This window comes from Alligator mississippiensis, chromosome 2 (assembly GCF_030867095.1).
Source record: "Alligator mississippiensis isolate rAllMis1 chromosome 2, rAllMis1, whole genome shotgun sequence".
NCBI classification, from domain to species: domain Eukaryota; kingdom Metazoa; phylum Chordata; order Crocodylia; family Alligatoridae; genus Alligator; species Alligator mississippiensis.
Genome location: NC_081825.1, coordinates 279,668,759 through 279,691,261, shown reverse-complemented (window position 1 = coordinate 279,691,261; position 22,503 = coordinate 279,668,759). Strand labels below are relative to the sequence as shown.

Sequence of the window (22,503 nt, the reverse complement as noted above, 5' to 3'; positions counted from 1 at the left end):
TGCATCGTTGTATAAAAGATTTTCCTATACAATACTACCATGTATCAAATTTTCATGCAAGAAACAATCATCATAGTACAACTTCTGCTGCCTGGATACAATTATGATCTCAAAAATAAAAATACCTCTTCTGTTTTTAGTTTTTTAGGAGACTCTTCTTTATGAGGAGAAGATGTTCTCTTCACCCCAACAACTGGGCTTGGTATTTTTGTTGCTGTATTTCCTGCAGTTCTTGGTGTCTGATTTACCAGACGTGTTGAAGAAAGAACTCTAGAGATGGGAGGCTTTGGTGGTGGAGAAATGGCTGGCTGTGTGGCAGTTTGAGGAATGCTTTCACCTGAAGTACCTAAGAGGTAAAATACAACATATTTTAAAATTACTTAAATGAAGCTAGCATTACATTCACACACTTTGTTTCACATGTTTGTTTTCCTGGTATTTTTATCTAAACCCACAGGTGCCGAGGACAGAACAGGTAATGTAGTGACCTAAAAGTTCAGAATGCGTAAAAAAATAATTAAAAATGCAGGCTTTTATCAATCAACCAAAACCCACATCTTACAGCATCCAGGGGAAGTCATAGGTAAAAAGTTATCTGCTCAGTGAGGTCACTAAAAGTTAGGGTTATTCTCCATGTTCATGAGAAGAGTGCCCCAACCCTGAATGCCATAGTACATGCTGTGAATCAACTGGCTATTTCCATCTACCCACCAAAGACCGTTACACATGCGGAGTTAGTGTAGCCCTCTGGGCATCTTTAGGATGAAAGGCATTAAGTACAATTACAACAGAGACCACTAATCAACATTAATGGGTCACAGCCATACTGCTGATTGAGGCATGTGAATTAGCAAACAAGAGGGACACTTCTGTCAATACCATTTCTTAAATTCCAGAACAGCATGCCATCCCTGACTCCACTTAGCACTGGCTAACAAGAATGATACTAATGCAGATACAATTGCGATTTATGATGCAGGACCAAGTATTTAAGCCAGGTTGGTCCAGTATGGCTTTAGTAAAGGTGCTGCAGGAATATACAGAGAAACCAAGTAGAATGGAAGCTTTTAGGCAGGACAATCCTTTTCCAGCAGTTTTAATTTATTCCCTTGTTCTAGTTCAAAACTTATCATACAAGTGAAGATAACAACCAAGAATTTAACTGAAAGCATTTTCTGTAGCTACCTTTACCCCTTCTTGAAACATATCTTCTATTCAGCGCTATGGAACCAACTTTACTAATTCTTCAGCTCAGACATGGAATAAGCAAGCTTGAAGAAACACTGACATAGCTAGTGTTTGATGTCTGTTAGGATTCCCTGAGTTCCAGAAATGGTTCCAGTGAAGCAAGAGCAGCAGAAACCTGGCTCTGCTTTACTTTGCACCCACCTCCAAGTTTAACTGCATTCAAAAGCAGTGTTAGCATCATAAAAATAGAAAGCTCAAGGCTTTAGGTTGTAGGCATTTTTCCCTATTTGACATAGGCGGAAGCATGACCATCACTTGCATTAGGCCTGAACAAAGTCAGCTTTGCTACAGTCTACAGGAAATATCTATTTTAAGGGACTTGCCAGTTACATAATGTTTACTATATTTTACATCTATTATGGCTATGTACAAAAGCCATAATATAAACGTCTTATTGAAATTCCTGTAAACAGTATGTTTAATTATTTGCTTATATAAATAATGAATATGCTAACAAAAGCAATTATCTTTAAATCACTTCAAAGAGAAAACAAGTTAGAACATGCAGCAGGTAGGATATGATTTAAATCAAAACAATTTAAACCACTATTTAAACCACTACTTAAGCCACTGGTGAAGAAGCCTCAATTTAATCACTGTTTTCTACAAGAAGTGCGTTCTTGTTGTCTGATATCTTCTATTCATTTAACTTCTTGAAACTTTGCACTTTTAGAGAGAGGTAAGGGCTTGACTCTGTGTACACAAACCTGCAGACAATAGGGCTCATGGGCAGGTAATCAGGTCTGTTATCTCTCATTTCCATATACTGCTGTTAACAAGGATGTTATCTCTGGAGACACAAATACACACTTTGAGAACTGAAACTAAGCATCACAGAGATGGTTAAAAGTATCTTCTAGACTGAGTACTAAGTCCGATTGGGTACAGTAGTTTTCTTTAATTTTTTAACTCATCTACAGGGATCTGGGTTTTACTTTTCCCATGGAAAAACAAACAGAGTAAACGGTGGATTTTGCCTTTTACCAGAGGCAAATGTGGATTTCTGATTTTACAAGAGAAACTGGTAAATTTTGCCATTTTGCAATGAGCTCTCATGAATTTTGGGTTTTTTAGCACAGAAAACCAGGATCCCTACTCATCTATAGAGGAACCTCTGGGAACCCCATAAGACTGGGCCTCAATATAGTCCATGGCCTGTTGTGACCTATTTATAAAACTTCTAAAAAGGGTACATGACTATACTGTCTCAAATAGTACACAATTAAAAGGTATAATCCCTATTCCATGATGGTATCTTTGTACTTTAACACATGCAGTAAATTTCGCTCCTGAATTAGGATGCAAGTGCTCATACCCTCTCTTTGACTTTGATAAAACCCCTCAAAGTCAATACAAATACAGATTTGCCACTTTCCTTACCCCCTGAGCTTTCACTGGAATTTGTTTGTGGCACAGTGACTTCAGAAGCCTGTGTGTTGGTCACAGATGTTGCTGTTACAGCTGGAGCAGGACTGCTTCTGCTAAATGGAGAAAGCAAAGGGGTTAATGCACTAGCAATTATAAAACCCATATAGTATTATATATAGTTCACTTTTTATCATAAAGTGACAACATGGCCAGAGTGTCATTGCTCTTATTTTGTCCACTACAGACAATATGTAGCCAGAAAAGTTTAAGTCATATCAAAATAATTCATTGTGACAAGGAAATAAAGCTACTACAATAGATTTTCCTTATCATCATAAGTTTGCACTAAGCAAAAGGTTTCAAATAGTAGATTTTTATAAAAAAAATAAACTCTTTAAAAAAAAACAGTTAGATGATGTTTAAAAATGAAGGCAAAATGTATAGATAACATCCTTCCAAAACTGCAAACTGATCAGTCAGTCATTTTCCCTCTGGAATGCAGCAAATACAGTGGAGAAGACTGGTGAGCAAAGTACCAGTCTTAGAGCACATTACTGTTATAAATTTATAAATGTCCAATTAAGGAACAGAGATTATGTGCGACTAACACTGGCAATGGAGTTATAGATTTTTCAGCATCAAGAAGGGATGCATGAAGTGTTTAAAAAAAAAACAAATTTAGTCCAAGCAGGATCTCACCCCTGATTTGCTTAGCAACTGAACAGAGCTGCTTTCAGAAGTGCTCAATACTGTTAACATCCTGATAGTTTACCCAAAGAGTAGTGCTGCTGTACAGTCTCATCACAAGAAGCAACACAAGCGTGCTATTTAAAATACATATAGTATGATGCAACAAATATATAGTGCACAGTGGCAGGGAATCCATATTAACTACTTTGTATGTCAACAGCTTATTTCAAATAATACTCTAAGAAAAAAATGGAAAAGCCTTTTGCCAAGTGTGGACTTAAGGAGCATGCAGTGCCTTATTTGAAATAAAAAAGTAGGTCTAATGTAAAATGTAAATGTAAAATATACCCTCTTTGAAAAAAAAGTAAAAAAGCACATGCTTTAACACAACTATTTCTAAATTATATACTTTATCCAAGTTAGGATTGAAAAGTTACCCCTGAGAACTTCCAGAACTGTTCAATGGGCTTGTCTTCATAGCACTAGTAGGAGAAGGCACAGACGTGCTGTTATCACTGTCCATAGATAAATCTAGGCTGCTGTCATTCAACGTTGTCAATCTGACCCCTTCCGTTGAATGCTGTAAATCACATATTTTAACCCATTAATAAATCATGTGGTTAATATTCCATCAAGGGCTCAGAATCAAATTAAATTCAGTGAAGCACTATTGCAATTCTACTTATAAAACGTTAGTTCAGTGGGGGTCAGGGCCATAAAGAAAGAGGAGAAAGAGTAAAAAAAAAAAAAAATGGACAACGCTTAATACACATTCAATCTGAAACTACACTGACAAGTTAACAGCCAGGACTTCAGGGTTGAGTAACCTGGCATACTTCTCCCTGTTGAAAATTAAGTGAATTTATCAGATCCAAAATAACCAGACATTGATGCTGTCATTCTACTTGTGTGATCACACTGGACTACCATACATTTATAAAAAGGAAAACTATTAAAAAAACCAAAACCAAACACCAACAAAAAAAAAACAAAACCCCTGTCATTTTTCAATCCCTAACAAGGTAAAAAAAGTGTTGTCAACCTCCAAACTAGAGCAAAATGTTAGTCCCTGGCCCTCTCTACACATTATAGGCATCATGAAATTAACTGATTAATTTTGCAATTAACTAGTTAAAACCAGCTACATGTGCAAAATACTTATCACATGATAAAAAGCTCTAACCAGCTATAAAGTCAGACCTTAAAAATGTGTTCTAACTTTATAGCTGGTTGTTATGGAGCTGTAAATTTGCACTTGTAGCCAGGTCTCCCCTACAGCTGGGAGTCCCAACAGCTGACAGAGCTGAGCTGCAGTGATATGCCATGCCCTCCATGAAACACTGGGCTGGGCGACTGCAGCAGCCACAGTCCCTGAAGCTCAGGGGCGTGTGAAACCCCCAGGCCTGGGGGATTGCAGCTTATGCACCCAAGCCTTGAGGATCACAAATGTAGCATCTCAGGAAGCATGACTGTGTGGATTACGCATTAGATTAAATCATGCCTTTACTTGGACATGGAGAGTGGCCCAACTGACCTCTGGAAGTCTTTATGCTCTTAAGCTTTAGGTATGTTAGCAATAATTATCATGACTGGTACAAAAACTGGGCAGCAACAACGAACTCAATATTCTTCTTAATCATAACAAATTTACTTGATTGTTTTATGACCTACTGAGAAAAAATTTTTTAAAAGTAACTAGAAGATTAAGTTTAAAACAAAAATTCAAAACAAATACTTGCGTGCGAGATAGAAGAGATAGAACCTTTAAACCATGGTCGCATTGCATTTTAGATAAATTTCTATGGTAACAAACTAGCAAAATAGCTTTAATTACCTTAAAGAATTCACCTATAAAACAGTTTAATAACGCCAACAAAAATGCATGGAAATAAACACCCTCTAGCAGATTCAAAAATATGGCAGCAGGGTGCTTTGAACTAAAGCTCATTGAATAAGCTTTAGTTCAAAGCACCCCACCACCATTTTTCAGTGCAGGGGATGCTAATACACGTGATGCTCGGGTGTTTTTAATTGAAAGTGCTAGCTAATTAAAGCACCCCTCCCACCGCACCTTCGGAAGCGTGTGTAAAAGTGCCTCGTTTCTCAACTGAAGGATCTTAAGAAGCAGCAAAGATGCCTCCAGAATAGAGGAAGAGCAGTATAAAATGTAAACACAAATAATAGCTTCTTTGTGCAGATAGGCCAGGGAAACCCCAATACTAAGAAAAACAGTTCAGACACCTCAATATTAGCACAGTACTTCTGTATTTACAAGGTCAGTAACTCTGGGCAGGTTATACAGATCCAACTGCCCTTGTTACCTGTTTTTAGTTATTCTGTTAGTATACCCAAGAGACCTTTGGGAATCAATTATAATGTAATTATTATACTAGACCACTGTTAAGTTGTCAGTAGGATTACCTTTTTCTTTTTCTGAAGCACATGATTAGGTAGCAGTTGGTGAAGTTGCCTTCGTTTTACATGCATTGCAGCAATTTTCATATCCATCTCAAACATCTTGCTGTTTATTGCTTGCCTATACACTATATAATGAGAAGAACATTATAAAATGTTTCAATATATCATAAAGTGCAGTTATTTGTTCTGGAAGAAAGGATATGTAATTCCAGAGTATCTGTTATTATTCCTTCAGCAAAAGAGGCTGCATCACCTCAGTTTCAAGAAGGAAAGCTACTGACAACATCACATGTAATACAAGGTAAAGTAAAAGGTTGAGCTTTAAGCGAAAATGGACTTGTAATCTGGGACTAAAAAGTGTTAAAAGCATTTTAAACCAAAAATATGCAAGACCCTCATCAAAGGGTAAGCTGTTGTCTCACAGATCTAGACACCTGAACAAAGAGGTTAAGGCTTGAAAGACAAGCCTGAAGCAAACTGCAGTCATCTGATCACCTGCACATGTGAAAGTGTAAGAACTAAGTAGCTCCTGCAAGAAATGGCTGGCATTTCAAAGTATGAAAAAACTCCCAACTGTCCATGGGTAAGTACACTACTGTTTGGAGCTGGGGCTGCATCATGGGCTTGCAGTTTTTGCAGGTAAGTCAGCTTGATCAGTCACACGTGAAACCCATTCTTGTGTTCACGACCTAAAGCGGAACCAAGCAGTCTAGGAGTCTCAAATCTAGCTTTATATGAACGACAAAAAAGTTAAGATTCTTGTTAGGTAAACTTTTCAAAACAGAGTACAACTCTGTTTGTATAGCTTCTTCCATACCTCTACAATGCAAACATATTACAATACTAATGTTGAAGTCATGTTGTACGGTACATACAAAGAGTTTTTGTCAGATATGATATAGTTGACTGGTAAGAAAAGTAATTTGTAAACATACTGTTAGTTCCATTAAATTAATGAAGTTGATTATGAAGGGATCGTTTAATGCAGAACATCTTTGTGGCTCATATTCTATTTTATTGTGCCATAAACTGGCTGCATGTGTGGCATGTTGCCATTTATCATGCAATTAACACGAATTATGCAACATATGCAATGTCTGCTAGGATCCTGATACTGCAAGCAAGAACTGCTCTTGTTCCTACGGATAATGTTTTGGGGTCAGTTATGTTACTTTGAAATGTATGATAACAGAACTTTAAAAAGTCCTGCCCAATGAAGACGGTAAACAGGTGGTAAGTGAGCTATAAAGGTAGGGTCTACTTCAGAGGAAAAAAAGGAGCTTCCAGTCTTCTGATGAAAATGGTAGAATCCCAATTCTTCATATAAAACCTAAGTTTGATAAAACTAAGAAAGTCTTATGCTGATAAAGAAATGGACTAAGTTACCTGCTAACTTTTTTGCAGCTCCAGGTTCAATTTATTGTTACATATGGAGAAGAAAAATATCAAGTACTCCAGCCAGAAAAATCAGACAATTAAGTTGACCCATGCAAATTTAATTCAGCCCTCCTGTGCATGTGCAGAACACACTTTCTGTTATGTTAGAGGCAAGGCTGTGGCAGTGCTAAAATTAAATCAACTCTCCCGAATCCCAAATCAAGATCTAAAAACGTGATCTCTTACAAGCAGTTAAGAAGTTCCCTATTTATCCTGCACAGTGAATAAATGAAGAGCCCTTAGAACAAACAGACTGATGCTGTAATTAGGGACTATTAAAATGCATATGCACAAAAGGGCTAAATTAAAGTCCCATGTTAAAGGGAATACTCCAATAACTCTTAGCCCTGGAAAAGCCCAGAAGACTTGGTAGAGACTGCATAAATTAGAACTTTTGTGTGTGCAAGGGTCTACACTAGGCTGTTTTCAAACTTTGGAAAGCATAAGTTACTAAAAGCCCTATTTGTAATCCCTCTTATCTAGGGATGCATCTTTTACACTGCACCTCCTGAGGAAAGGGGGAAACTGAATATCCCTTTAGCTTACAAGGTAAGGGGTAAAGCAAGTGTGGCAGTGGAAGCTGATGCTACAGCTGTTTTATTATCCTTTCTACACAACTCTGTGTGCTTCAGCGCATGCTTAGTAAAGCCAGCAGGTTAAGCGAAGTTTTACTAAGCTGGATCACACCAAGTGCAGATGGGGTGTACGGGGACTTCAGATAGCATCCCGCAATCTTTTGAAGCTGTAATAGTAGGCATTAGTTTGTCTTGCAAGATAACAGAGTTGTGCCAAGTGAGACATCAGCTCACTGAACGTAACCCTTGTTTGAAAGATAAAGCCAAACCCTATATGGAGACCACTGCCCACACACCAACATCCCCTTGGCCTTGCTGATTTAATCCAAGGGAAAGGCAGGTGCCAGCACATTTAGAACCAACTTAGTTGCAGGAGCTGCTAGAGTAAAAAGAGATGACCTATTTGTCCATCTACTGGGGCTGCATTCCTAGACTGGATACCAAACCAGGGTTAAAGATCCCTGTCTACCCAATAACGGAGTAGACTTCAGTTGTACAACCTTTTGGCAACATTTCTTCTGCTAGGGGTCAGACTAATACTTCCCTCTGAGATGCTCTTCTGCACAAAGCCATTGGCATCCTAGAGATTGACAGGTTATTTAACCACCACCCAGCACTTGGCATTAAACAGTCGCCAAGTCGCTTGTATTACAAATGTTTCTATAAAAGGTATAGGCTGTACAACCTGATTGAGCTGATATTGTGGATAAACTTTAAGCACCAAAATCCCCTAGTTTAATTCTTAGCCTTAGTCAACATTCACATAAACATACAGTATTTTGTATATGGTAAAAAAAAAAAACAAAAAAACCCCACTAATCTACACAAGTACTCACAATCTGTGAAGTCACTATGGACAGCTCAAATATAGTTCCCCCAACCCTTGTGACTTTACAAGTAAGCACTACTTAAAAATACATAAAATAAACAAAACAAGCTAAGCAAATCATACAACAGAACACACACAAAACACCAGGTAGGAAAACAGTGTAATAAAGAAATGCCCCAGAGTGCCATGATTCACACGCCATTAGTTTACACCTCATTAAACCAGAAGGCCCAACTTGTACCTGGAAGCTCACTAAATAGAGGGTCTGGATGACCACAAGGGGAGCAGATGGATCCCCCAGTTGAGAATGCCAAGTTCCAACCATCAGGATCACGAGTGACCCACAGAGCTCAGCAGTGACAGCGGGACACAAGGAAAGGAAGTCTCCTAGGTATCCAAGTCCTATAGAACAATCATTACTTTAACTGCCTAGTACTATGGTTCTCAACCGCTCTGGACTCAAGGTAACCCTCACTGGACTCAGAGTACATCTGCTTAACTCTGTAAAATGAACAGGTGGCTCCCCAGGGTGCCGTGGCCCCCTGGTTGAGAATCACTAGCCAAACAGAACGAGGGCCTGATCTATGGCTGGCACTTATACGCATGATAATGACACACAAGGATCATCACTATTACCTTGCACCTGGGGGCCTAGGTAGCTGGGGCACAACATCAGTGTTATTCTATTACCGTTGAACCATCTGGGCCCCTCTTAGCTAAACCAGTTTTACAGCACAGAAATTCCACTGACTACCATGCAGTTCATTCTAATTCAGGCCAATGTGAGGCAGAGAATAACCAGGGGCTGTATCCATGGGCTGGAACTGACAGGGGCCAAAGTGCTTCAGCAGTGGATGGCTGGGAACTGCATCTACACTGCAGTCAGAAGGTAGTGGGAAGAGCTAGTGGTGCAGATGCAATTCCCAGCCACCACCTACTCACAGTGAAGCTCATCACTGCCAGGTCCCAGTACAGGTGCAGGTGAACCCCCTTGCTGCTGAAACAATAAGACCTCCTAGTTCTGCAGGCCAGATCATGAGGCTCTGCAGTCCGGATCTGGCCTGCAGGCCATATGTTGCCAATCCCTAATCTAGGAACAGGCCTCCAAGCACTTATAACTCACCCAGACTTCAGGACCATCTTGATGAGATCTTGATTCCAAACCCTAGAAGCATTAGACCTCTCCAAATAAATTTAAGTAGCAAACAACTATGCCTCTAATCTAATTCTTGGAGAAAGCTGAACTGTTCTGTTCTTGCCAACACTGGAAAAGAAAACAATACCAAAAACCCTGAAATCATACAAATAGAAAATCAGGGTTGAAAGGGACCTCATGAGGTCATCTAGCCCAACCCCCTGCTCAAAGCAAGACCATCTCCAACTAGATCATCCCAGCTAAAGCTTTGTCTAGGCAGGTCTTGAAAGTCTCCAAGGATGGAGATTCCACTACCTCTCTGGATGACCTGTTTCAGTGTTTTACTAACCTCCTAGCAAGAAAATATCTAACCTAAACTTCCTTTGCTGCAACTTGAGACCATTGCTCCTTGTTCTGTCATGTCATCACTGAGAACAGTCTAGTTCCATCCTCTTTTAAACCCCACCCCCCCTTTTAGGTAGTTGAAGACTGGTATTAAATCCCCGCCTCAGTCTTCTCTTCTCTAGACCAAAAAAGCCCAGTTCCCTCAGCCTCTCCTCAGAAGTCAAACAAAATAGAAAAGTAACAGAATGTGTCACTCCACAGAGATAGTAATTAGATAACATTAACTATAGGCTCAAGCAAAAGCACTTGAAATTGGAACATGACAAAAGTTTTTAACTGAATTAAATTACTGTATGCATATTCAGATTAGTTGAGTTACTGAGATTAATCCAAGACAAACTTCAACCATGGAGTGACATTCCAGTAAATACAAATAATAAGAATAGCTGATGACAGTACATAACAATGTAAAGTGATCAACAGTAAGAAGCTGAAATTTCCTTTCAAATTTCTCTTGGGTTTGTAAACCTATATGGTCTAAATGATTTAAAGTAGGAGAAAATGATATCAGCTGAAAACGAATTTATGGTGTCAAGGAAATAACTTATTTTATCTCCTCTCTCCAATTGGTAGGAAACATCCGCACTGACATAGCTCAGAAGTCTAAAATGCTTCTAAATACAGACAATAGAAAAAGTAGAAACTGGCAATAAGGACATCTCGCTGGAAAAATATATTCAGGAATCTTACAGAATGTGACATCCCCAAAAGGAAGTCCATCTACTTGTATACATGGATATCATTCTATTTGCAAATCAAATATGCACAACATTTCTGCATGTTAGTTTATGAAATGCCTCACAAATAACAGCAAATTCAAAATGAAACTATTTTGTGTGCAATGATTATTTACTGGACCATATTATTTCTCTACATAGTTGCCATGCTTTGCAGCCCCCAGCAAGGGGGAGGGGGGGGGGAGGAGGAGAGAGAGTATGGCAACCCCAATTTTGTTGTGAATTCACACCTAACAAAAGAAGCAGGATAGGTCCAGTGTATTGGTGGGGAGCGGAACTGGGAAAAATGTAGGCTAAATATCAGGATTTTTTTTTTTCAACTGTAAGGAGAATGAACAGGTACCTAGGGAAGTTGTGAAGGTGTCCTTTTGTGCCAGACTATAGTTTTGATATATTTCTGGGGTGCCTGGTAGATGTTACACTTAAAACATGACTGACCATTTAATCATGTCTCAAACAGTAACATAGCCATGCTTTCACGTTATTGCCTTAAATTGAATGTGTGGCCAGTACCAATCAGCTGACTGGTACAGCCAGACTCAGGAAAACACTGAAGTAAAGGGCGACAATGTGCTCCTGAGGCTGGGAGCACTGATCAGCTGACTCCCATTTCCGGCCTCAAGAGCAGATCAGCTGACTGAAGCTTTGAGACAGGTGCACAAGGCACCTGGTTTACTAACTGCCAGTGGAGAGGAAGCCCAGGGATTATGATCTCAGGCTCTCCCTGTACCAGCACTAGGGAATGATTTGGATCTGAACACCAACCTACCATGGGTGACTGGTGCCACTTTAGTCAAGGAGGGCATGTGCCCCTGCCTGCCTCCACAACTAGTCCTGCTCGAACTGTGGATCAGATCCTATCGCACCTTTAATAGAATGTCTGCCAGGGGCCCGAGTTAAACATGTTCGTGTTGCAGCAATGTTGCATGCCTCCATGAATAACTTGTACAAAGGGTAAAGGGGTTAAGAGACAGGATTGCAGGCTTAAGTGACAAAAGATCCATCAAATCAACAAGGAACTGAACAGTTGTGGTGATGCTTCAGTTGGGCTTGGTACACATTATTTGGTGGCGATGGTGGGGAGAAATCCCGGGAAGAAACATGGAGGTAAGCATTACAATCAGTGGAGCAGCTGGGGAAAAAAACAGCAGTGACCACCTGGAATCAGGGAAATCTGAAGACTGGAAACAGTAAATCTACTCAAGTACTCAAATCTATGCAACCTGGAGAGAAAACAGCTGAACTGGTTTTATAGGGTTCAGAACCATACATGGAGGATTAGGCACACAGGTACCATTTAACCCTTTGGAAGAAGCAGGATCTTCTTGCCGTGTGGTTTTTGCCCCCACTAAATTCCTTTATTGAAGGAATGGTTGGCCTTGCTGAGGACTCTTGGGTGCACTCCTTTCCCCTCTGAAAAGAGGACACTGCCCTGTCAAAGTGAACTGGACGGTAGTTCCCCAAGGTAAGGCTATAACCAGAGGGGAAGAAAGGGGTAAGTGACTGGGGTTTCAAGAGTAAGGAGGAGCCAGGACTCCCGCCTAGTCAATAAGCCACACCTGGGCTGACTTTAGAGACCAGACAAAGCTGGGGCTCCCAAGATTGCTGAGAGAGGGGGTGGGGGTAGGGAGGGAAGACCATAACAACTTCACTGGAGGTTTTTAAAGAACAGGTTTGTCAGACATCTCTCAGGGTTTACCTAGATGCACTTGGACTGCCAAAATGCAGGGAAATGCAGTAGATTACCTTTATGAGGTCTCTTTCAGCATTACATTTTTATGATTCTTTGTAGAACCACTTGGCTTAGTATTCCTGCTAAACACTACCGAGTAAGGAATATGCTATCACCTTACAGTACTCTATTTTGCCTAGGAGGAAGTCAGAAGTATGTGGCTTCAATTCAATACGAAATTAATATGGCAGCAGTTACAGGAAGTTTCTTGAATTGAGGTTACATTTCACCACTGAGCTGTTCAATTATCCACTGCTGAATAACCCAGGTAGTCCTAAAAAGCCACCGATTTCCACCATCAATAAATCAAACAAGTGGGATTTATGTATCACTCAGTCATTAGTCAGATAGTTATTTTAGTTATACTGGGACAGGGAAAGCAATTTACTCTCGAATAAGAATGGATTTTACTTACATACAGAGATGCCAAATATTTTCAGATTTATTTTGCTTGCCAAAGCACAGAAGAATTATGAAAGCTAAACTAAATTGCTCAACAACCCCCTACCCTCCCTTATTCTTTTGTTTAGGAAGAAGGGACAGCAATTAAGGGAGAAAAGGAACATACTACATACAGATGTCCAATCAAAATGGTTTAATGTCTAAATTAAACTAAAAGCTGGCATTGCATTGTGACAAACATCCCAACATACCATTTATAAATGGTCTTGTATTTTACCTTAGACTGCAATTTTTTTTTTTTTTTTAAATACCTACATTTCCTCCCAGCCACATCCTCCAGATGTGGCCCATGTTTGACACACACCATATATAATATGTCAAGTTGAGCAAGAGAATAAAATGTGCGTGGTGTTAAAAAGCTATACACAATATATAGTATACAATATATAATATATTTTGAAGACATGCTTCATGAAATAATTTCTGAAAGCATGGCAAGTAATTTTGCACCCACATGTGCCTAGGTACCTGGCCTTAAAAAAAAAATAAAAAATAAAAAAAATCACAGAATCAAAGAAAGTTAGGGCTGGAAGGGACCTCAGGAGGTCATCTAGTCCTACCCCCTGCTCAAAGCAGGACCATCCCCAATTACATCATCCCAGACTTAACATTTGAAGTCATTCAAGCAAGCGCTGGTATTAATTTGTTGTACATTTAACCAAAAAACACTAAGATTTGTATACTTCCATCTATGAAAAGTAAATAAAATAAAAATTTTAAAACAAAGCCAAAATTGTTTAGCACAAATATATCAGTATTTTTAAACTTTTAGAGAAATCAAGCTTACCTGTGTCTGTAAAAGACTGGATATCATATGTAAGATCAACACTTAGATTTTCAGAATTTTCAGTTTTCTTAAACACTAACCCAATCACCCACATTGTACGAAATTCTTCCCTGCAAAGTTGCACAAAAAAGTCATGTAATATTTTAGTAAAACACTGAATTAAAAAATATGAATATCAATCATACTACTCATATTGCATGTTTTATCTAACTGTAGTTATATATGATAATATTTTCATGGTAGTGATGCCAAGGTATAACACATTTAAAATATCTAAGAATCCAAATGGTGCTTGAAAAATCATAAAAAAAAAAAAAACTGACAGCTTGTTTAAACTGCCTACTAGTCAGTTTCACTGACTTTTTTCAAAAAGTCAGTTTAAGCCAAGCAGTATAAAACATCAAGGCTTGCTTTTTAATTCTCAGGTTTAGTTTGCTTATACACAAAGACTTCAAACTTACCTTCTCATCATAATCTATATAAACAAGCTACAATAATCACGCTGAACATGAACACACCTCTTCGGCACTATGAACTCAGAGACTTCTAACAAGTCTTGGGGGCCACATATGCATTCTGATTCCACCAAAGCAGTGGACCTTGGGCCCCAACTGCCCTCCTTTTTTTTACTTAAGAATGCTGAAAACCCCTTGAAGCTGAAGAGAATGAGTACTGTTAAGGGGCTATATTTGAAATCTATTAAAAACTACATAAAGCTACTAGTAAGCAATCTCTTTCAAGCACTGCTTATATAGATTATCCCACTATTGGACAAATAATTGGCCATTACAATCCACAGAGGAGATGGGTCTATTTTAAAGACTTGCAAAACTGTTCTTACAAAACAGAACTAAATGATACATTAAGATGGCAACATTTATGGACTGAACAATGCAAGTGATGTTAGACTATTTCCCAAATTTGCTATAAAGAACTCTTTGATCATGCATGTTTGACCTACATAATATTAATGAGGTTTGAACATTAAGTGTAACCCAGAGTAATAACCTTTAGGGAAATACCCAGTCAGTTCATTCTTAAGAGTCAGGAAAGCAAAATAGTAAAACAAACTCAAGCTACTTTAAATCACTCTTAAAATCATGGACTTCCTTCTTTCCTACAGGTTTCTGTTTGGAATTTCTCAAATTAGTCATTGGGTCTTTCAAGGAGCAAAACCAGTAACTACATATGTATTTCAAAATTCAAATCTAGTCACTTAAGTCAGCCTGACTCTATGGCTTGCCTTGCAGAGCCACTACAGAATTAAAACTATGCTTACCAACTTAGACTAAGTTGATACTCTAGTTGCCAAACTGCAATACAAAAACTGAGCATCAATCAACAGTAGTATTTTCAAGAATGGTGTGCAGTGTGTTCTGTGCTTCATTTAAAAATTTCCTATTGCTATACCAGTTCATCTGTATGCAAGACTTATTTTTAGAAGAGGGGATACCTACCTATGCAACCAGTCTCTGGAGACAACTTTGTTAGTACAGGGGTTGGTGACCCCAGCGCACGTGCCAAGCGTGACACGCGAAGGCCATTTTGCTTGCCAGCCCTGACTCTGGGAAGCTGCTGCCAGCGACGGAGCCCAGGTTGCTCCGAGCAGGGTTTGCAGCATCCCAGCTGCCTGCTGGGAGCAGCCCGGAAACCCGGCTGGCAGCAGCTCCCCAGAGCCGGGGCAGCTGCAGCTGGGAGGCTGCAAACAGCTGTGCCAGGCTCTGGCACCAGCTCCGCATCACCACGAGCAGGCACGCCTCAGAGCGGGCAGTGGGACGAGGCCCAAGGCAGCGCAGCCCCAGTCTCTCCACGGCTCCCGGCACGGAGGTGCAGTGGGCTGGCTGCAAACAACTGTGCCGAGCTCATCACCTCCATGCCAGGAGTGGGGGAGAGACCGCAGCTGCGCTGCCTCAGGCCCCGCCCCTACTGCCCACTCCGAGGCACGCCTGCTCACACTGATGCGGAGCTGGTGCCGGAGCCCAGCACAGCTGTTTGGAGCCTCCCAGCTGCAGCAGCCCTGGCTCTGGGTAGCTGCTGTCAGCTGGGATCCCAGGCTGCTTCCAGCAGACAGCTGCAAGTCCTGCTTGGAGCAGCCAGGGCTCCAGCAGCTACCCAGAGGCGGGGTAGCTGCTGGCAGCCAGAGCCCCGACTGGGGGGCAGCAGGGCTGGGGGGCAAGGGGCAGAAGCAGGGCATCCTGCCATGTACCCCTTGCCCCCATTTTATGTTTCTGCCATGCCGGCACTCCAGCACCTTCCGAGGTAGGCATTATGGTGTTTTTCGGCACTCTGGCCAAAAAATGTTGCCTACCCCTGCATTTAATAAAGCATTAAAAATGCATCTGCATCAGAAAAAAATATACAACTGTTAATTAGGTAGGCTGATACAAGTGTACAGCTATGTATATAGTAGAATTGGACAACATTTTAAGAAGCAAAAAAAGATGGCTTACTTGTCAGGATTCTCCTTGGGTGCTGGGAATGACTGAGGATTCACATGAGCCAGTGTAATGAATTCGTTCTTCTCCAAGCTTCCGACTAGAATACGAATTTTTGATTCCACCAAGCCCACCCTGTATGAATGCTACATATTAGTTAAGTTTTTATTAATACCTCAATACCAAAGAAATAAGACTCTCTTTGCCACTGGGTAAAAAAACCCAAAATATATGTTTTGTTTCCGACAATTAGGAAATATTACATAACTAATATTTAACCACAAGACAAGTTAATTCAGATTAATAGCCCCCACCCCCCAAAATCAATGCAGCTCATTTAATTGAACTATAGAGGTCTTGTCTTGAAATTCAAAATAAACCTGGGCCAAACCACCTGTGACCAAGATGAGTTTATAGTAAAAGACTTTCTGGGTGCAATGATTATGTATTAGCTAGACCTGAGGACTAAAAGTATACACTAACAGGAAAGATTAAAAGCTGAACAACTGAAAAGAATTAAAAGAATTATTAACAAAATACATGCATTAACTCTAACTCCTAAAGAACATGGAAAAATGTATTTAATAAAAAGATTTACCACTTCCTAGAAATTCATATAGAGTGTGAACAGACTCCTCACAAACACCTGGGAACCCCAAAGAGTGTTATAACAAAACCAGAGAGGATGGTGGTGTGGGGAAGGTGGGAAAGATTTTTTTGTTTTGTTTTTAGAAGAAACTTAAGATCTCCACCTCCAAACTACATATTCAGACTTTCGGCATATACTAAAAGCAAATACGGTCATGCAGCCAATTTTTAGAAGTTTTTTGCAGGTCATTTTTAAGTAGAATAAACATGGCCAATGCAACCGTTTAATTATTAACTCTCAGATTATGCTCATAAATTTAAAATGTGTAAACAAATTTCAACTTTATTTTTTTTTCATAAAACCTGTGTAAGATAGTAAGACATGCCCACAGTTTGTGGCATCAGAGTACTTTGAAACGGGAAGTTTCTTTAAAAAAAATTAAAGATCAAGCATAATACTCACCATTCTAGTCGCTGCTTTTCTGTCGGTGCACTTGCTAGAAGTACAATATAATGCCTTTGGAGATAAAGACAACATACTATTCTATTTATACAGCTGACACTGAACACTCAAAGTAATAAAAACATCATTACTTTTAATTTATGAAGCGAGAAACAAAGGAATCAAAAGGTTAAAACGGGTACTGTATAATAAAACTAGATAGCTTAACCCCTGAAGAGACTGAATGTTGCCAAATTATAGTTTGAGATATTTCAACTTATTGCAAACCACAGCTGCAAACACCTATGCCTGGTAATAAAAGTATGGAGAGAGTAATCTTTAAAGCAGACTATCAGAATCGTTACAATAAGAATCTCTCTCAAATTGCTCATTCTAGGGACTGAATAGTCAATTTATACAAACAAAAAAGGTATTTTGGCCATAACCGAGTTATTTCTGATGGAACTACAGCTAGATAACTAATTAGCATATGCTAAAGGTAAATATGGTTATGAAAGGTAGCTTAAAACAATGTTAAGATTGAATTCAAACACTTTTCTGAAGGTTTCTAAAGCGTGTTTCCTCTCCCTTTAGTCCCGAAGTCTCAGCAGTATCCTAGAATCATCATCATACTTAGCAGCTGTCAAGTAAAGTTTAAAAACGTCAAATCCAAAAGTTCTGGCTCCAATTTTGCTTAAAATTGGGGGATGGGAGGAGGGGGAGCAGTGGGAGCGGGGGAAAGTAATTGAGCAATAACTGAAAGAACAGAATTAAGTCTTTTTATTTTAATTCGCCTTAAAACTAATGGAACAAACTCAAATTCAACAAAATCTTGGGGGATGCAGGGGGAAGTGAGCTACACAGTTAACAGGCTTAAGACCCAAACTTGTAAAGACAGTGGAAGGTAATCCATTTTAAAAACTAAGTAACCCCATTTTGCATTATTCACAAAACATCATGTTATCAGCATTTTGGGTCCGGGGGGGGGGGGGGGGGGGGGGGGGGGGGGGAGAGGGGTCAGATTTTTTTAAACTGTATCTTAGTATATTTCATATTACATATACAGACACACAGACCTAGTTAACTTACTTAAAAACTAGTGAAATTGTAGTAAAGAGATTTCCTAGCATTCTAGGTCCACAAATCATGAAACCAACACAAAACTAAACAGATCAATAAATATGGATTTCCACATTTACATTGTTTAGAGATATGTGGAAACTGAGTAGAAATATTAACACCTATTAATCCAAAAGGGTAACTTGAAATATACTTTACTAACTACACAGGTAAATAAAAGGAGATGATTTTTTGTTTTTAAATGGCCAAGAAAATGTTATTTAATGATTCATTTGGCTACGCTGACATTTTTGTCTTGTGTATCTTTGTTGAATGAAATCCCCCTCTATTAACTCCATCCCCTGCCCCCCCACTAGAAATGAGATGAACCCTGAAATTAGCAAATATTTTTGCACAAAGATTCGCAAACCTTAAGAATGAGATTCTGCTTAATATTAATCCTAATTTATCTGAATTTTAGTTATGCAATTTGAATACTGATTTGTCCTTATGTATGGTTTATTAAAATATTAATTTAAAAATAGCTGGTGCCCATTAAGACTTCTACACAACATCCTGAGAATTTCACATAATGGCAGAGGCAGCTTATTAGTTACAGATTTAAAATGGAAGACATATTTGAAAAGATTTGTTTTCTATTTGGTTAATGGAAAAAAAAAATGCTTCTTCTGAGGGCCTTTAGATGTGGCTAAAGGCAACTGAAATCTGAAATTAGTAAAGACTGCTTTGTTACTGATAAGGTGATCAGATATAATTACATTCCGTTTATAAAAGCTGATATTTAACTGGGCCTGTTCGTTCAGAAAGGGGTAGTAAACACAAAACTGAAAAGAGGGATATAGGGAAGGGGTATAAAACTAATCTAGTATTGTTTTTATTACATAATAAGCAATGAAAAAATGTCCATTGTTTTAATGATGGAACATCAATTTATAGCAACTGATGGCTCACAGAAAAATACTTTAAATGTTACAAGTCCCATTGCTAAATATTAAAAGAGAAAAAAAACTATCGTTTTCAATTTTCTTTAAAAAGAAAGGTTAACTCAGTGGCACCTTTTTATCATAAAATGAAATTCCCATCTTGTTGTTATATTTGAAATTTTAGCTGCAATAGTTTTCCTGCCTTATGTCCCTTCCTGAACAAAGGCCTTTATTTACAGATTTCCACAAAAACCTTAATTAGTAGGCTGTTCTAGTTTTTACTAGCATCTTGAATATAACCCTCCTCCTCCCCCCCTGCAACTATTATCTCATTTTTCATGATTTCTGGAACAGAATTTTGTAATGCATAACTGAAGGGGTCCAATTCCAAGTTCTTATATAATATATGGCCTCCCATATGTTAGAAATATAGTTTTGATTTAATTGTCCTATTAAGATATACTGCACGTAAAAGACTCAAATAGTCTATAACTTTATAAAGGGGTATCTACTTATTAACACAGATGTGCATTACTAAACAGGGCAGTGTTGCAATACACTACATCAAGAAGCTGTTTTATTATCCATCATACATAGTTTATTTTAGAGTTCAAATGAGTCTGAGACATTTGAGTATCATGTAATGTTACACTGAAAATGTTATGCCGTGATAGCATTTATTTATTTATTTTTTCACTCTTATGACTACACCCAGGAGTGATGAAAATCTTTTCTAATTTAGAAAAAAAGGAAAAATTGTACCAAGTACAAGTAGTGTGAGATTTACACCTCCCAGCTGGAAATGCTTGTTGTTAATTAATCAGGCAAATCAGACAATCTATTTCAAACCCCACTGTATTGCTACACGTACAGTACCCTCCAGATTTCTCTAGCTAGGCATATATTCCAAGTTCACTTTCTTTGTTTAATGATAACAAATAAATTCAGTCTATTCTACCACAAATGTGAGATTTACAGTAGTAACTCCTATGAAAAGTGATACACAAACATTTAAGGGAAAAGATAAAAGTATCTGTTTAATTCTTTTAAGCTGTCAACCTAAGGTAAGGATCGTGGTGCTTTTCCTTCTGCACAGAACCAACTATTATTTTATATATCAGTATTAATAAGTCTCTGATGTATATGGGGATCAAACAGGAGAAAAATCTAGTTCTCAGATGAGACTGTATCAAAGTTGCCAAAATTCATTTTCCTAGTGCTGATTTTTTTTTAATTATTAAAAGTAACCAATATTTAATCTAATATCTTAAAAAATACTGCTCTAAAAGTTAAAGCTCCGACAGTTCTGATAAGTAGGCTTCGGAGAACCACCCCTCTCAAGAAATAAAGAGAGTTGGACTTTTTTTTTTTTTATTGCAGTCTTGTGCACCTATCAGCCTTGTGCACATGTTGCTGGTAATGATTATATCCCATTGTTGTGATGCTGCAATTACCGATACTGGTGCACAATGTTGGGTTAGATGTATACTAGAGATTTTACTTCACGTAAATTAGAATGGTAAATGTCTGCTGCTCCCAGATCCCCCACCCCTCATTTTGAAAGGATTTAATAAACAAAGGAAAGTAGTAGGGAATATATCAGCTGCCTTAGCTGATACTGCTAACAAGGGACTACAAACAAAAGAATTAAAAAAACCCTAACTTTTGGAGACTTTATGAGATTTTAAATTGAATCTCCAAGGTACAACATAAAAGATTATCAAATGTTTTAAAGATTTTAATCATGCAAAAAAGTATTGAAACAAAACACAGACACATCATGATGGTCATCAGGCTTTTTTTAATGGGGGAACTGCATATTTCAGTGTTATTTAGATTTGTACATAACCAACCACCCAGCAAAGGAACATTGGCGTAGAAAATATTTAATCTTTACTCAAAATGGGTCTCCAACAATACTTCAATTGAGGGCAAATAAAATGTAGTCCATTTGAATAATCCATATTTATTATATAGAGTACAACTTCAGCAAACCCAATATACATTAAAAACAAGCCTCTCCCCCCCACCATCATGTACCATTAGAAACCCTTAAAATGTTAAGTGTCAAGGTCCCCCCCACCATGTTTCTTAAAAAAAACCCCACATTTGAAAAACAATGAAGACTTCTAAAAGTGCCTTACTTAATGTAAAAAGCATTACATAATTAAAATTAAGATATACGCAGTAGAGACTAACATATTCTGAAGCTCTGACCAAGCTTTCTTAAGAAAAGCTAGTGATAAGTACACTTGTGCTGAATGAAGTGCCAGATGTACTAGAGGAATCTTATTGCCACAATTATGCTGTATATTACTGTAACAAAAGACAGATCCATGGTTCTCAGTGGGTATTCATCTTAAATATCTATTTTACACAGCTGTTTTATTAAGTATTTTGCTTGTGGCTTCATTTAAAAACAGGATACATCATATGCCTCCTCCCTATTAAAAGTTGGGCATTTCCGCCAGAGAAACATTTTCATAATTGGTCAAATTAAAATTTTCATTTTTAAATCATTTATAGCCACCCCATAACATTCTTTATATCTGGTCATGAGCTATTACACTACAGAAATGAAAAATGGTGTACAATTAAATAATTTAAATTTCCTATAGGAAAGAAAACACCTGATCTCTCAGTTGGGGGAAAGGCCCTCAGAAGAGAACAATTTTCGGTCTTTTTAGGAAAACCATTAAGACACTTTAGGGGTTTCTAATGGAAGTGTGCAGCCACTTTAATTATGCTGGCATAAACACCTTTGCTATTAAAAATCATTAATTTAAATGGGTTTATCTTAAACATTCTGCCATGCCATAAAATACATACTTGTACTTTTGAAAGAAGTTTGGAGCTTCAAAAAGTTTGGACCACTCTGCCTTACTCAGCAAAATTTCATCTGTGATAGCAAGACCTGAATTATAAAAACACATTTAAGGCTTTTTCACAGCTGTTCCGTAGCAAGTATCCGTAATAATAATAATAATATGAATAATAATAATAATAATAATAATAATAAACCCTGAAAACAGTGATTTACTAAGTAGAGGCTACTTCAAGGCAAATTATTCTTCTCTGATTGCAAGGAATTGTTTCAATAAAACTAACTCCGTGTACTTTATTTGTATGGTTACTGGTTATTCGTACTGTGAAATTTTAAAACTAAGTTTGATTGCAAGATTAAATGCAAGTGGACCAGATTAATTTAGTAG

The 22,503-nt window shown here is 38.3% G+C and overlaps 1 protein-coding gene across 5 annotated transcripts in view; it reads right to left on the bottom strand.

The window, feature by feature from the left end:
* PAPOLA (poly(A) polymerase alpha) overlaps window positions 1–22,503 on the bottom strand; it is a 70,641-nt gene that overhangs the window by 10,355 nt on the left and 37,783 nt on the right. For 3 of the 5 annotated variants that reach the window (XM_019481614.2, XM_019481612.2, XM_019481615.2), the window contains exons 12-19: window positions 22,121–22,205; window positions 17,310–17,363; window positions 16,274–16,393; window positions 13,824–13,933; window positions 5,728–5,849; window positions 3,744–3,886; window positions 2,629–2,729; window positions 126–346 (exon numbers count right to left, since the gene is read on the bottom strand). In XM_019481614.2, coding sequence (XP_019337159.1) covers window positions 126–346; window positions 2,629–2,729; window positions 3,744–3,886; window positions 5,728–5,849; window positions 13,824–13,933; window positions 16,274–16,393; window positions 17,310–17,363; window positions 22,121–22,205 — 956 coding nt within the window. The remainder of the gene's footprint in view (window positions 1–125; window positions 347–2,628; window positions 2,730–3,743; window positions 3,887–5,727; window positions 5,850–13,823; window positions 13,934–16,273; window positions 16,394–17,309; window positions 17,364–22,120; window positions 22,206–22,503) is intronic. The other 2 variants (XM_019481613.2, XM_019481616.2) reach the window with 1 other exon arrangement.